Source organism: Bradysia coprophila, chromosome IV (genome assembly GCF_014529535.1).
Source record: "Bradysia coprophila strain Holo2 chromosome IV, BU_Bcop_v1, whole genome shotgun sequence".
NCBI classification, from domain to species: Eukaryota; Metazoa; Arthropoda; class Insecta; order Diptera; family Sciaridae; genus Bradysia; species Bradysia coprophila.
In genome coordinates, this window is record NC_050738.1 from 11,981,356 (window position 1) to 11,997,507 (window position 16,152).

The following is a 16,152-nucleotide window of genomic DNA, read 5'->3' on the forward strand; positions in this document are numbered from 1 at the left end:
GTAAAACGTCGTACTACACACGGAAAATAAAGTGATAACTCGTATCACGATGAGTAAAAGTACCTCGGGCTGCCGCCCTCGGATACTTTTTCTCATCTGGATACGAGATATCACTTTACTTCCCTTGCATAGTAATGTACTATTACAAAATCGAGCGATAGTACATTACTATGCAAGGGAAGTAAAGTGACATCTCGTATCCAGATGAGTAAAAGTAACCGAGGGCTTTAGCCCGAGATACATTTACTCATCGTGATACGAGATATCACTTTATTTTCCGTGTGTAGTACGACGTTTTACTATGCGAGTGATGTAAAGGCTATTGCCTATACATGTAATAGTCTTATTACATGCACCAGCATAGTAAACGTATTTTATGATATATGATATATGACTTAATATGAATTAAAATAAAAGTATTGGCCCGGCTAATGTGAGAAAATATAATCTAATGGGCTCCTTCTGATTGCCTCTTGACAACGATCAATCTTTTACTTCTTTTGTTTAAAGTATAGTTAAGTGTTTGATATAAACTCTTTTACTTCGTTCGGTTTACTACTCGGTTTACTTCATAAGACAAGAGTGGCCAGGTTTCGTCGCTCATTTTTCTCATCGTTGTCGATAACACATGACTTGTTTCAATCAATTCATAATATGTTTTGTTCTCAGTCCGAGATTTTCTTAGTAAAACTTCAGTGTGTTATGTTGATAGATAGTTGACGGACATAATCTTAAAATGTCTTCTATCATCAATTGGTCGTTGTGGGCGAATTAGTTTCAAAACTAATCATTTTAAAGCTCTAAAGAGTCTTCTTATGTGATAGAATAAACTGATATGGAATAAAATGGCTGACTTTATTCGTAGAAGGAAGTGCTGAAGAAAATTCGTCGTGATGTCGTTTGCACTTTCTTTTCCAATATCTATTTCACACTAAAAAAGTGCACTTTCATTGTCCTGCTACAGGTAAAACAAAATGGTTTAGAAAGCGTTATGTAAATTAAGCAGTACTAGCATCTTTTCAGGGCCTATCTTTGGTAAATTGATTTGCTAAATCTGCCTAAATTGTTAAAAAAAATAATTGGAGAAATTTAGCAGAATCTGGAAATTTTTAGCAACCTTAGCAAATCCAAGTCCTGCATCTAGTACATATAACCTTCGTGACCTTTAGTTGGTGTTAGAGGAGCAATACTCTCTCAATCAAACTGAAAAATCGATCGAACCGTAATAGTAATCTGCGTATCTGATTGATTTGAGCTAATTTGGCGCTTCATGAGAAAGTTTCTATATTGAATCGCTTACAGTGAACGACATCTCATTTTTTTCAGAGAATGTCATTGTGAATTTGCAATGACACAATAAAATTCTCAGAAAAATTTGACAGTGAGACATTTGAGATGTCGTTCACTATAGAAAAGATAAGCAAAAGTTAAACGGCTACAGAAAAACTCTCGTTTTTGGCCCGATGCATTAACACGATTTTCAACTACGTCGCGAGCTACGTCGCCTATTGTATTAGGGGTGAGGTTTTTTTTGTCTTGGTAAGATGGAATAGAAAATGTGGTGTGGGCTATCAGACTACCAAATTTGACTCAGCCTAAAGTTTAATATGCGAAATGGAAAAATTATTTTTTTAATCAACGTTTTGACAAAATACTTCTGAAAAATCCATACAGATAGAATTCCAAAGGAATGCAGCTTTCGAAGCGATACAATAACATCGCGATGTGCCATAATTGATATATTTTTCCACTCTTGCGTTAAATTGCAAAATTCATGACCGAATGTCAGGAATAATATTGTGTTCGAAAATAAAAACCGGCCGATCACAATGCATATGAAAATAAATGCCTGAAATTGATGCATTATAGCATGCGATGATTAACGAATTTACCGATGAAATGAGGAAGATGGAAATATTGGCAACAACAAAAATCATAAAAATTAATTTGAATAATCAAATCATAGAAACATTTTCGACATTTAATCTGATTTTTTTTTTGAAATTTCGCTTTAATTGAAAATGAAATTAAATTGGACGTATTGAAGAATAATCCACATTACCAATTGCATAACGACAATTAAGAGTTAATTAATTTTTGGGAAATTAAATCAAATCATCGCTCGCCATACTCTTCGAATGATTTTTTTTTTCTTTTTCAAAAGTTATTTTCGGTTCAACTCTAACGAATTTCATACATTCAGACGTTTATTGCATAATTCACCACACTACACTTTCTAATTTTGATTACACTTTAATTTATTTGTAATAATTTTCTTAATGCCATGAGCAAACAAAATTCTTGTCTTAACGAAAGAGAGGAGAAAAAAAATCATTATCATAGAGATGGAGACAAAGTTTTGTGCCAGTAGTAGATATACCAACAGGATTGGTACATAGTTTTTATTTCTTAGTATATAGATCTATTGAACAACGATTTCTCGTTCTATCTCTCTTTATCACTGTAATTTTGATTTCAAGCATCATTTGGTATAGGTTGTGTTAACTTCCCAATAAACGTATTAACCAACCATCAATCCAATTGATATGTATAGACGATAACGATTACAAATCCATTTTTATCCAAATCAAAGTTTCTTGACCAAGATCAAGGTTAAATTTTCATGAAATGTGTTTAACCATTGAAACCGCTATTATGTACGTACGTGTTCTTGTATATAAATGGATATCACGGCGTAAATGTGTTCAACAGCACAACAAAAAAAAACTATATATTTTTATACACAACATTCATAAATAAATAAATAGGCACAACAAATGAATTTTCAAGTAATCAATCAACACTTTTTTTTCGAGAAAAAATTACTCGTTGTTTAATTCGTTTGAATCGTTTTCTTCGGCGGGACATGCTCGTGGGTTTTTTTTTCTTCTTCTTATTCTTACAATCTATAACGTAAGTCTCCATACACAGAAGATAATGTAGGTTTGGCTTTGTTTATGTATTGTTCTATGGAAGTTACATTTATTTCAAATTATTTTTTTTCTATCATTTTGTTTGAGAGATTTTGGTTAATACATTTGTGTAAATCTGCTTGATAAGCTTGACTCATTCCGGCTTCATTTTAAATCTGACTAACTTGTGTTGATATATTTTTATGGTTCGATAAGAGGTAGTAGCGTTGGCTTTATTTCAACCACGAAACCACATTGTCTGAAAAAACTATTTATTAACAATGAGCTATAAAGTTGATTGTAGCTCGTTTAACCGAGAGCTTAATTTAGTTTAGATTCTGAAATGTAAATTTAGTTATTTTAAGTTGTACGAACGTCGATGTTCTAAGAAAAAATTCATCCAGTTTTGCTTATCACTACTCCATGCACTTGTACTATTTGAAGGCAAATCGGGTAGTAATGCTGAAGATATTTCGACTCACTCAACATTTTCTTCATTTATTGACAACAAATAGGAACTAGGAAAAAATGTTTTCTTTAAAAATTACTTCAGTTGGTTGCACTTCCGTCAACATCGACCAATTTCTTCTACTTTGTTTTCATTTTCTCACACTCATTTGTAAGCTTTTCCTCACAACAGGACGGAAAATGATACTTTTCCTACCTGAAATGCGTGTCACACTACCTCGTATTGTGATTGTAAATAGCAAAAAAAAAATGGTTGGTCGTTTAAGTTCATGCCTTTCGGCTTTCTGTAGATTTAGGCCACAAACACACTAGCAATTTTGAGTTGATGGGATCGACAATTATGCTGTATTTTCCATTGTAATCAGATATTCATCACCAGCTAAACTGTCGATCCAAAATTTCTCGTGAGTTTTCGGCCTTATCTTAACTATTCACAATCCGAAAATTCCGTAACAAATTCTTTGAATTATAAATTTTGCTTCGTTTTTCGATAATTTTATGATTTACAATATTTTTCAAAGTTTGTCTTTGTATCTATACACCGTATCTATAACATCCAGCCTTCATAAACTCTAAGAAGAATCAATGTGACTAATTCCTCGAAGATCATGATCGACATATATGTTTACATATAAACGAAGGCACCAGCGATCGATGTATATATACAAGTATTGTTATAAGGCAAATCAGAACTAAGACGAATTGATCTGAGTTTTATACATAATGCAAGGAGAAGATTTTTTTTTTATCATAATCGTTGTAGTCTTCTTGGCTTGATACTATTCAGAGAAATAATATAAAATGAAATAGAAAAAAAAATAATTCAACAAAACGAAGATTATGTGGTCGAAGCAAAATTTTTATTTTTATTTTCTCATCTCATCAAAAATCTCGTTTAATGAATGATGACTTAACTATTTATGTCATTCCGAGAAATTTATAATGTTCCCCGTTCTGTTATCGAAATATGATGATAAACAAAAATATTGACGATTTGATGATTTATCAAATAAAACGAAAATACGAAACCGAGAATATTTATTAAATCGATCGGCAATGATCACATGGATTAGTAATTAAAGTAACATTTGCTTTCAATTAATTATTTTTCGATTTATTTACCTTTGTCTCTTCCGCTTAATTGCAGGATGTGTTAGCTAAGACATCGGCCAGTCTAAACGAATTGCTGTCACCGTCGTGTCGAAAAGCATCTGAGCATACAGCCGCTGCCGCATTGACCGAACTGCGAAATACCAGCAGCAATCACCATCACCACCATCATCATCAAAAACAGCAACAGCAAAAAAACCAATCATCATTAGTTACCTCAATACTCAGTAAAAATCATATTAACCATTTGGAAGCTAATTCAGTGTCTGTGATTCCAATCGAAGCGAAAACATCAACGATTGCAAATAATATCCAAACTCGATCCAATTCAAATCAACAAAAACCGCCCATCATTCAAATGAAAAGTCTGAGCCAGCTGCAGCAACAATTGGAAACGGCTGCTGTATTGATGGACATCAGCAAGAAAGTAATAATTTCACCACCAAGCTCTAATCCTCAATCGCCCAGCGTACTGGACCAATCTCAACCGCAAAGTATTACTTCAACTGTGATAAATCTAAAACGTTCTACAAGTCTCGAAGAAATGGATTTGTCGGTGAAAAGACAGAAAATCAGTGTCGACGAACAGGCGTCACCGCATCGGGATGGTCGGAAGAACTATCATTCTGCCGATTTAACGGTTATTAAACGACGCGTTAAAGAGGAAATTCCGGACGAACTTAGCCAGCAAAGTGATAGCAACGATAGTTCCGATCCCGGCCGATTACAGATGGACATAAATTCACAAGATTCTGACGATTCGAAATTCAATCACAAGCAAATCGTTGATTCGGGACGAGAAACACCGGACAGTTTAAAGTCAGAAGACCATGGAACGGATCCAGCAACCACACAACTGTGGCAAGCGTTGGCCCGAACGACAGGTAAAATTGATTTCTAGTCTAGCGTTCCTGCTGACTTAAACTTTCATTTTGGTCTAAGTAGATATTAGCCTGCATCGACTAGAGTTCGTTCGTAGCATAATTTTTGCTTTTCTTTCAGTGAATGGCGGTGGAAATGAAGCTACTCAACTGCTGCGACAAATGATCAATTGCAGATCACTAGGTCTACCGCTTCCATCATCCCTTATAATTACTGGAGGTCATTCAAATGAACCGATGTCATTGATAAAGGTAATTATTGCTCTTCTGTACTAACGCAGTTTGTTCCATTATTTCTCAATGTTTTCGTGATCGAATAGAATGAGTTGAACTCACAAAAGGCAACTGGTAGACGGAAGCAATCGTGTCCGAGTAAAGCACCTTTCGACAACGCCGACAATGAACCAACAATACCTTCCGATATAGTGACAACTGAATACAATAACGGAAATCATAACTCCTGGTCAAATAATGTCGATGACGGAGGAAAGGTAAGTCGAAAAATATTTGCGTAAGAGACGCATCCATATCTCTAATTCCGTAATCCAACAATTTCAGCATGGAAAAAATTCAAACACCCAACAGCAGAAGGATATGTCTTGCACCAATTGCGGTACATTGACCACAACAATTTGGCGACGTAATCTGCGCGGTGAAATGGTGTGTAATGCGTGCGGCCTTTATTTCAAATTGCATGGAGTCAATCGTCCGCATTCGATGAGACGAGACACTATACATACACGACGGCGACGGCCCAAAGGCGATAAATCTGGCAGACGAAGTGAGTGATGAAATTCCGAATTGTAATTCGAATCGCGTTTCAACTGTTCTCGTTTCACAGGATCCAAGGCCCACGACAGTTCAATGGAACAGGATGGAATGGATGCTAAAGATCATTCGGATTTGCAAGCACTACAAAACCACAATTTATTAATTGCCTTAGGTGGTGTAGCGCGTGGTGGCACACCACATTTTCCAATGTCGGTAAGTACGAATTAGAATTTTTGTGGGTGGCGTTGCTGCTGCTATTTGCGGACGGATTTTCATTTGATTTTTCCGATCGATTTACAGCATTACTCACATTTCTTGCGTGCCTCACAAAACTATTCCGATGGATCGGCTGAAGAGGTGCAGTTACCTAGCGGTGAAGAATTGGTTACTGGTGATGACAGCGGACCCGAAAATGATGTTGATGCATCGAATATACCCTTAAATTTAGTGGCTACGCAATTTGCAGCTGATTAATTCTTCTGACTAATTTTACGTTTTTTTTAAACCAGCAGTCAAGTCAAACATAAATAGCAACGAATCCAGTTATGTCGATTTGAATCGATGATAATATTGGACAGGTCGAGGTAATATGCGTTTAATGAAATAATTTACGAATGTAACCGGTCGCATGATCTAGAAAAAATACTTATGAATCTCAACCACAAAACACTGATGAATACTCAATTAATTCGAATAATTATTTTTTTTTGTGTAATAATTTCGTCATACGTAATGTGAAATCGGTGTGATTTTGAAATGGAATTTGTAGAGCTGAAATTATCAATTTAGCAAACTTATAACGATTGTTTTCAATTTGATTTATTGCATTTCCCAATCCATAATCGGGCGCTGGCGCTGACTCGCATTGAATTTGTCAGAACAAACGAAATGAACTTAATGGAATAACTTAGATAGAGCCGCGGTGAATCGAATTTTGCTCTTGTTGTTGTAATTCCTTCGAAAGTAGGAATGGCATCCTGTGAAATCTATTGGAAAATTCAAGGAAATCATTTCAAATTCAAAATGACATTGTAATACGGTGAATCCATCTCAGTGCATTTTTTGGATGACTCGTCAGTCTAAAAGGTCGAACTCCAATGTCCAAATTCACTGAAAATAGTGTTTCAATGCGATGTTTTGTTGACTTCTTTTCAGTAATGAATGTATCGCACAAAGAAGAGCTTCTCTCCGTTCAAAATGTTAATCAGTCAAAAGTCATTATAAACTGAATTTCGCATGATAGCCAACCAGGACCCAGATTGACTCTAAAACTATTTCCAGAACAATTGAATTCTTTCAATGCCTTTCTTCCAAAGTGTATTAGGAATAGGTCTTTGAATCATTTTGGATTAATGATGAGGCTCAAATCGAAATTTCAAAGTCTTCATGAATAGGAAATTTTTAAATGTTTTAAAAGTCACCGATATTCCTAGTCAATTAAGTGCTTCCAAGTCTATGATATTTTGGCGTAAAATTTGAATTTGACGCTAGGACGTATTCGAATTTTGCGCCAAAATATCGTAGACCACTTGATTAATTTGAAACATCGATGACTTTTAGAACTCTTACAGAACTGTCAAATGTGTTTCTTTAGAATGAACCAACCGAAAACACAACAAAAATTTTATTTTTTGTCACTGAGTTGAGAAAGTTCCATTTTCGCAACAAGTTTATTGCGAAAAACGTTGTACACAACTCGATGATAAATGCTTTTTTTGACACATGATGTGTATTGTCACACATCCACACATCTAGTGCCTAACAACAAAATATTTTGTCATTGAATTGAAAACCTAAAGCCGTGTCACCATACGTCTGTTCCATGGTTATTTCAGTTGTGAAAACGTTATACATAGAAACATAACCAAAAAAAATGATTGTTGACAAAATGTTCACAAAATCGTTGAGGTTATGGCTCTGAGGATGCTCTGTTGTTTTCGTCTTGTCAAAAATCGTTTTTACAGTAGGTTGGAGCAGATTTATCAGAGTTTTAAAAGTCATCGACGTTCTCAGTCAATTAAGTGATTCTCAGTGTATGATGTTTCGGCACAATTGAGTCAGCTGTTTCTCCAGCTGGTTCACTCATACATACAACATTTTTACAATACGCGAGTGTATAACTATGACATGCATTCATGTTTGTCTCCTGGTCTCCTGTTGCTAAACATCTGAAACAAATTACGATATAGATTTTGGTGATACTACATAGAGTCGCTAGCGATAAGACCGGTAAACTTTCTAAGATTTCCACCACTACATTCGACGACTCCTTCAAAAGTTTCCTAAATGTTTTATCAAAAGACAATCTTGCATTCTGATTTATTCAATGGCCAGCAACCATGCCCAACAAAATGAACAATCATAAGTATAGACAATTCAGACAATTTGGCCTATATTAAATTATTCAATTTTTTTGTTTAAGTATTGAAACACCACCAAAACCATGATCAAAGTTTTCGAACAAATTTTAATATTAATGAAAAATTATTCTTGCCTCAAGCAAAAGAAAAAAAAATGAAGAAAAACGGATGTGATAGAACATAAAAGAATCTCGTGAAAAAGAAAATAAGAAAAGAAATTAATGAATCAAATTAGACATTACTTAGGTCACTCAGTAAAAACGCATTATATATTTTTCTAAAAAGGAAAAAAATAATAATTTAAAGCTATAATGCACACACCACACATACACATATACACCAAGAAAAGAAATTTTCATTTTCTTTGAACACATTTTATAATAGTCTTCTAAATATACGTATAACTATGCGTGTGTATTGCTTGTTCTAAGTTAAGAAAATGATGAAACGATTTTTTTTAATTTAAAATTCTTAGGATTTAGACTTAACAGAAGCAGAAAATGATCTAACGTTTAAACTTAACAAATGAAGAACAGATGGAATAGAAGAAGTGTAGAATTTAAACAACATGAAAATACTTAAAAAGAACAAAATAAAATGTTCGTTGAACAAATTCTCTAATCAAAACGAAGGAAGGAAAATTTAAATTTCTTTTTTCAAATTTATAATTGTAAAAAAATACTCATTTTTTTGACATTTAACTTATATACTCTATATATATACTTGATAGAAGTGCATAAAATTAATGATGAAAAAAAATGATTTAACAATGTAGACATTTAAAGGCATGTACATACTAAAATATATGAGAACAATATATTTTTACACAATTTAGGCTAGGATGTTGAAACAATTTTGAGATTTACAGATGAACAAAAGAAAGAAGAAAAAAAAACAAAAAGCAAAGCAAAACAATTATTTATTTGGACAATATTATAAAACGAATTAAACTCTGCATCAATTTCTCTCACATAAAAGTTTAGAAAACGAAAATAATTACCAAGAAAAAAATTTCTTCCTTAAAACCAATAACCAATTTCTCAAAAAAAAAAACGTAAATTTAAACATTTATCGAAAAAAATAGTATTCGCCTCGCGTTCTTAAATATAGAAAACTTTACGACAAGAAAGAAAATCAATTTCCTTAAATTTAAAAAAACAAACAAAAAACTTTCAAAGCTCTCTAATGAAGTGGAAATTGAGTTTTTTTCTGATATAAAAAAGAAGCAAAAGAAAACAAAAAATTATTTAATTGACACTCGAGTATTAAACGTAACCCAGGTGATTATTTTTTTTCGTTGCTCTGTCTCTCTATTTTCACTCCTTTCAGTATAATATTTATTTGTAAACTCCTCTGTGTTTTTTTTATCTTATTTTAATTTAAAATCCTTTGATTGTCATGACATGTCATTTTTGCAGAGAATCTCAATAACCATTTTGAGTGATAGCAAGGAATCTCGATAACATTATTAATTATATACACACTGCACATACCTATTACAACCATCCACCAACCTTTAAAATAATTTCATTGTCAAAGGTCGGAAAATAATTAAAAACCAAGCTTACATTTGCCAAGAAAGCTTATACCCCCATATGAATGATAGACTGACCACAGCTTGAAAAATTTCGAAACAAAAAATTTCCCAATCCAACTATGTTTTTTAGACGTTTCAGGGCTGAAAGGCGTGCTTTTCAGATGTCAAGCATTATTTTCGACAAAATAAAACTAGTGCTCGGGAAAAATATGGAAACAATTATGGATGCGCTCCAAATCAACGAATATCACAATTATTTGAAACAAAAATTCATTTCCTTTCATTTTCCACCATCGGACGCGTGCAGCAATTTTTTTTTCGTTAATTGACAACTGTAAAAGTTCATTATCCATCTCTCTTCTACCCTCTTCTACCTATATGGGTAGCCTTGTTAAAACTCTCAAAAATTCGCTAGTGAATGTTGTCGAATAATTGATGTACTCTCAATGCTTTTTTGTTGAAACTAAACTTGGAGAATGTCAAAATTGTGCAGAATTTCTATCAGGTATTAACATGCAACGCATACATATTTACACCTTCTTATTATAGGATAGTATCCGTGGATCAGTTATTAAGCCACATCTATAAATCAATTAAGTTCAAACTTTGCATAGTTTTGACATTTTAGAAGTGTAGATCCGTCCGTAGTACTAATTTTTACTCATTTCCCCCTAGGAAATGAGTCATTACTTCATTGACATGAGCGTTAAACCCCCAATAGTGATTAAAATAAATTGCGTAACTGTTTAGAGCTTTGTATTTTGCCTTGTTTTGTTGTACCATCGCCTTCGGCTCGAGCTGTAAACGCCACACTTGACAAAATAAAAAGTTCCAAGCAAGGACGTAATCTAATATCGCAAACGTAACTCATAGTAGCAAACACTGCAATATGTGCGTTGTGATTACTAGATACTTACTATTAATCACCCTTATTACGCGGATGGGGAATGACAATTATCAAACGTGACAATATTCGATTTCGGTTGTACATTTGGATTGAGTGAACACACGATTATTGATCGAATGTCAACCTCTCTACGCAAGATATTGACAAGTTTATACCGGTTCTCTGCTTTAGGAACGCTTATTTTATCACACTGATGACATTGCCCACTGTAAAAGGGCAATGTCATCAGTGTCGACATCGACAACAAAAATCAATAATGAACTTCTAGCTAACGTCGTTTTTTATATGGCATGTTAAAGCAAATGAAGTGAAAGATTTTAGATTTCAATAAGTCGAAACAGGCTGGACTGGGGTCATGGTCATTCACCCCGAAGGGCTTTTTATTTTTCGTATGAATTGAGAGCAATGAAGGGCTTTTACTTTACCCCATGCAGTTTTCGAGCCAGTCTGATCCTGTGTCGAAAATACTTAGATAAAATCGAATGTAAGATTCGTTGACTTATGATATGCTTGCCGTCAGTGAAAGGTTAATATACTTAAATCCAAACCCCCTCAATTGAAAGAATTATTTTTTTTTAAATATTTTGATGTATACCAATCTGATTACCAGTTTTTTTTTTACATATACTTACTACGAACAGCTTTAGTTTAGGAATTAATTTAACTCTCGTTTTTAGTATATAGTGATTAATTAAGTATTCTTTCTGTGTAAGTTATTTAATTTAATTTTAGTTGTCCCTCTTAAAAATCATTAGCGCGGGCGTACACAGTTTAATAAAAAATGAATTCGTAATTTTTAGAAGGCCGTACGAACATCAACGAAAGTCGGAAAGAAATTTTATGTTGTAAACAGAGATGCATCGAATTAGGACAGGAACGAGATCGTTTATTGTTGTAGTGTTCGAAACGGTCGTATGAGTCAATGTGTTTTCCCATTTAGTTTTTTTTCGGTTAAACTAATTTTATTCTTTTTTTGATTTAAGAGTATTTTTACTTCAATTAACGATAATAACGAAGAGGCATATAATGTAAAGTGCGTAAATCCGATTTATTTAACAATTTCATGATGGATCGGTGAAAGAAATTGAAATGAAAACGAGAGAGCACTCCCCCCAAGATACTACACAGTATTTTAATTTTTTAAATAATGTTGAAGAAACAATCTTAACCATTTATATCAAAATTAGAAAAGAAGAAGGAAACAAAATCATGTTTAAATTTACTTATTTATATCGATGATGAACTTTTTAATTTATGAAATTTACTTTTTACTTAACCATTTTGTTGTATTATTTTTTTCTCGTATTTTTTAGAACAAAAAAAAAATATTTTTATATTTTTTAATGATTTGCGTAACATGTTCTGTCCAATTTTGTTTTATTATACTACAATAATTTTACTTCCCCCAATCTTTTTTTTTACTTATTTTTGTTTTAGCAATTGAAATTTATTTATGAACTTAAACTTAACCACATCAAAATGGAGAATAAAAAAAAAGAAAGAAAGAAATTATTATGGTACTTAAGTGTGGTAAATATTATTTCAAAAGAGAAACAGTAAAAAATCTTTTTTTTGTGTAACTTTTGTCAAACAGCGTCATTATTTTACTGATTAATTTTAGTTCTATTATTTAAACAAGAAAGCAGAAAAAAATTGTAATAATTTGTCGACGAAACAAGAAAACAACTTTCATTTCTCCCTAATATTCTCAATTTGTATTTGTAATTAAATTGTTTGTTTTTTTTACCATTACCAGTATACAATGACAGGGTTTTAATTATTATCTTTAAGTATTATAATGCAACGTTTTTTGTACTAATAAACCAATAATAAACATATTAATTCCTTAAATTTGAGCTTCTTTTAATTTCGTCATGACCAGCATTTGTCAAAAGTATGATTATATTAGGAAACATCGAGGGATGCCGCACTTCCATTTTACCAACACAAAATCTTTAGTTTTACCAAAATATTTAGTAGGGTGGGTCGTATTTTCGTTTTGTTTCTATTTTAAAAGGCCTGGCCCCAGGCTGTACTTAGAATTGACCAAGGAATCCAAAACAGCAAAAAAAATCAAAAATTAATTTTTTCCTTGCCTCTAGCTTGATTTTGATTTTCGGGTTAGTACAGCTATCAAAAATTAGGTATTATCACATTTTTGTTTTATGTCGGATCTGATATTTCTTGTGCCAAACATTCTAACAGCTGTTATATTGAATGAAATATTTGAATTTTTTCCCAGTCAAAATCTTTGTCGCACACATGTAACGACCAGTTTAGTGGGCTGGGATACAAACCAAAAAACCATTCAATATCAAGACTGTCAAATTTGTGGATCTAGAAATTATGTAGAATCTGTTGAAAACGAAAATGTTGTACTTCAGTAATTTTTAAAGTGTAGCATGAAATTGCACATATTGTTGACTGATATCTCGGACATTTGGGAACAGAAGGCATTACTGCTAACTGTAGGTAATAGCTGAGGAGTCCAGCTGTGAGATTCCACAAGCTTCGCCTTCACTCGGGCAGAGTAACTCTGTCAGTGTTCCCGACTAAGACTTTTCGACAAAAAATTTCAACTTTATTTGCAAATACTATCGACAAATCATGACATACTACGTCGTGTGAGGTATGTCTGAACAGGTAATCTCATAGAGAATCCATTGCAGAGACGTTTGTTGAAAACGAGCTGAAAAAACTCACAGGAGCTTTGTTTTCGCAGCCCAAAGTTGTCAATTTTTTTTTTAGTGAAAAAGTCGAAAGGAAAGTTAAGTTTTGGAGTTAAGTTTGCCAAAGCGTAACGTCAAAAATATCGAATGTCCTATTTTGTCTCTTGTGATGCAAATTACTATTTTTCTACTTACAAAAGAGTCGATATCAGAAAAGGGTGTTACGCTTACATCGATTCTACACAAAAAATACATTTTCTTACAAAAATTACGTCACAAATTCCACGTTCTTAACTTAGATGACATCAATGCACTGCAAGCATGAGTGTTACTCTAAATAGAGTCCTGAAACATGACAGTGTGTCATGCAACTGTAATATAAGATTATGCACATCTTGTCAAACTTGTTATCGAGACGTGTGGGCATTGCTAATGACCACACGTCAAGATAAAAATTTTAGCAACACTTTTTTATCTGCCGAGAATATTTGTACCGAGATAAACAAAAATGCTCTAGAGGGATAAGTTAGAAATTATTGTTCTTGGCAGATAAAAATATTTTCATATAAAATAGAGTACTTTCTGCAGCTGATCACTATTTTTGCTTGAAGTGCGTTGGTGACATCCATAATTCCCGTCACCCTTTTTCGACCATTTTCAAACCCATACAGGTACTGAATTATTTCTCTTGTGTGGTAACTAGTAAAAGCTTATTTTCTGCTAAAAAATAGTTGATTTTGCTGAGGACATAACAGTGTTACTCAAAGGACAATAAATTTGAATGAATCCTGTACTGAAAAAATACACGTCTGGTAGCTGATGCTAATATAATCTTTAAAATCATTTAAGAAATTGTTGGAGACCAACATTGACAATCAAGTTCAATTAAGTGGAATCCCTGGTTCTGATTTGGTCCCATGATATCTATCGAACAATATTGGTTGGAGTTCTAACAATAGGCTCGACGACATTCATTTGTGTTGGTTTGATGATTTCTACGAGATTTCTACTATAAGTAAAAGCGTCAATGTGATAACATAATCACAAGATTATAGCCATTGGCTCCAGCAAATTAATAGAAATGTAAAAGACAATGGAGCGCAAATCTCTGAGTGAACTCGATAAGATAAATTTGAATATAAAATCAATCAAAATTGAACAATTTGATTCAATATATATTCCATTCGTCATAATGAAGGTGTTTGCTTTCATACTGATCGTAGCATCTGGTAACTACAAATAATTGAAAACGTTGAGCGTTTGGAACGATTTAAGATTCAATTTCGTCATTTTTAAAGCTACTGCTATTCCGCTTAATCATAGCAAAAATGCTGAAGAGGAGGATTGGCAATTGGTGCGCGACAATGACGGCAACATGCACTTGGTGGACATTCGAAGTAGCGATGACCAACAGGAGATAGCACCACTATTCAATGCATTCAACGATATTATTTTCCGTTTATTTACCAGAAGCAATCCCACTCAGGCTCAAGTCATTCAAATTAACAACCATGGTCAATTGGCCAGCAGCAACTTTAATGTCAATCATCAAACTAGATTCCAAATACATGGTATTTATTCGAAATGTCGACAGTAAATCTAATAGATTAATTTAGATTAATTTATAATCTAAGGCTGGAACGGCGGTGGACATGCAGGAACTGGTGCGGCTATTAGGAACGCATATATAAATCGTGGCGATTTCAACGTTTTCACTGTTGATTGGGGAGCGGGAGCTGGAACCATAAATTATGTTCTTGCAAGAAATCGCGTTAACGAAGCTGGTCATGTGGTTGCTCAGTTCATTGACTTCCTCAATGTTAACGGATTACCTTTTTCTAGAATCGGCGTCCTGGGTCATTCTTTAGGTGAAAATATAATTTTCCTCATATATCGTCTCTTACAACCTATATGTTTAACGTCGTGATATTGTAGGAGCACAAGTAGCTGGTGCTGCGGGAAAGCGAACGACTCGAGGAAGAGTAGAATTTATAGTGGGAAATGACCCCGCTGGACCGTTGTTTTCGTTAGATGATCCAGCAAATAGACTTCACCACACAGATGCTAATTACGTGGAAGCAATTATAACAGACGGAGGTCGACTCGGCTTCCAACACCCAGTTGCGCATTCAAATTTCTATCCGAATTGGGTATAATTTTAATACAAAAACGTTATTCCGAAACACTGCAAATTGTTATATTTAGGGAACAGCTCAACCTGGTTGTGGACCGGATATTACAGGACAATGCGGTCACGATAGAGCAAGTGCGTTCATGGTAGAGTCAATAAATCCAGTACATATTTTTGGTGCTATTCGGTGCAGAGGTTTGGATGACATTCGTGAAAGAAATTGTGTAGTGAGTGGACCGAGTAGACGTTTGGGAGGAGAGCCTATTCAAGATGGTCCTGCTACAGCCGGCAGCGTTTATTTCTTAACAACAAATGCTGCATCGCCATTTGCTCATGGACCGCGATAAGTTAAAATTTAAAGTTGAATAAAAGATTTGCTTGAAAGAAATTAAGCATGAAGATTTTT

At 33.7% G+C, this 16,152-nt stretch overlaps 2 protein-coding genes across 2 annotated transcripts in view; both read left to right on the top strand.

Moving 5' to 3' along the window:
- The window catches only part of LOC119066281, a 43,007-nt gene extending 36,068 nt beyond the window's left edge, over window positions 1-6,939 (top strand). The window contains exons 3-8 of the mRNA XM_037168647.1: window positions 4,528-5,374; window positions 5,493-5,623; window positions 5,692-5,862; window positions 5,930-6,152; window positions 6,213-6,355; window positions 6,443-6,939. Of these exons, the coding sequence (XP_037024542.1) occupies window positions 4,528-5,374; window positions 5,493-5,623; window positions 5,692-5,862; window positions 5,930-6,152; window positions 6,213-6,355; window positions 6,443-6,616 (1,689 nt within the window). The 3' untranslated portion in view covers window positions 6,617-6,939. The remainder of the gene's footprint in view (window positions 1-4,527; window positions 5,375-5,492; window positions 5,624-5,691; window positions 5,863-5,929; window positions 6,153-6,212; window positions 6,356-6,442) is intronic.
- Window positions 6,940-14,738: 7,799 nt separating this feature from the next.
- LOC119066283 (lipase member H-like) lies at window positions 14,739-16,152 on the top strand. The gene is made up of 5 exons (XM_037168651.1): window positions 14,739-14,844; window positions 14,914-15,186; window positions 15,250-15,483; window positions 15,551-15,765; window positions 15,821-16,152. The coding sequence occupies exons 1-5, from the start codon at window positions 14,808-14,810 to the stop codon at window positions 16,091-16,093; spliced, it is 1,032 nt and encodes a 343-aa protein (XP_037024546.1). The 5' UTR covers window positions 14,739-14,807; the 3' UTR covers window positions 16,094-16,152.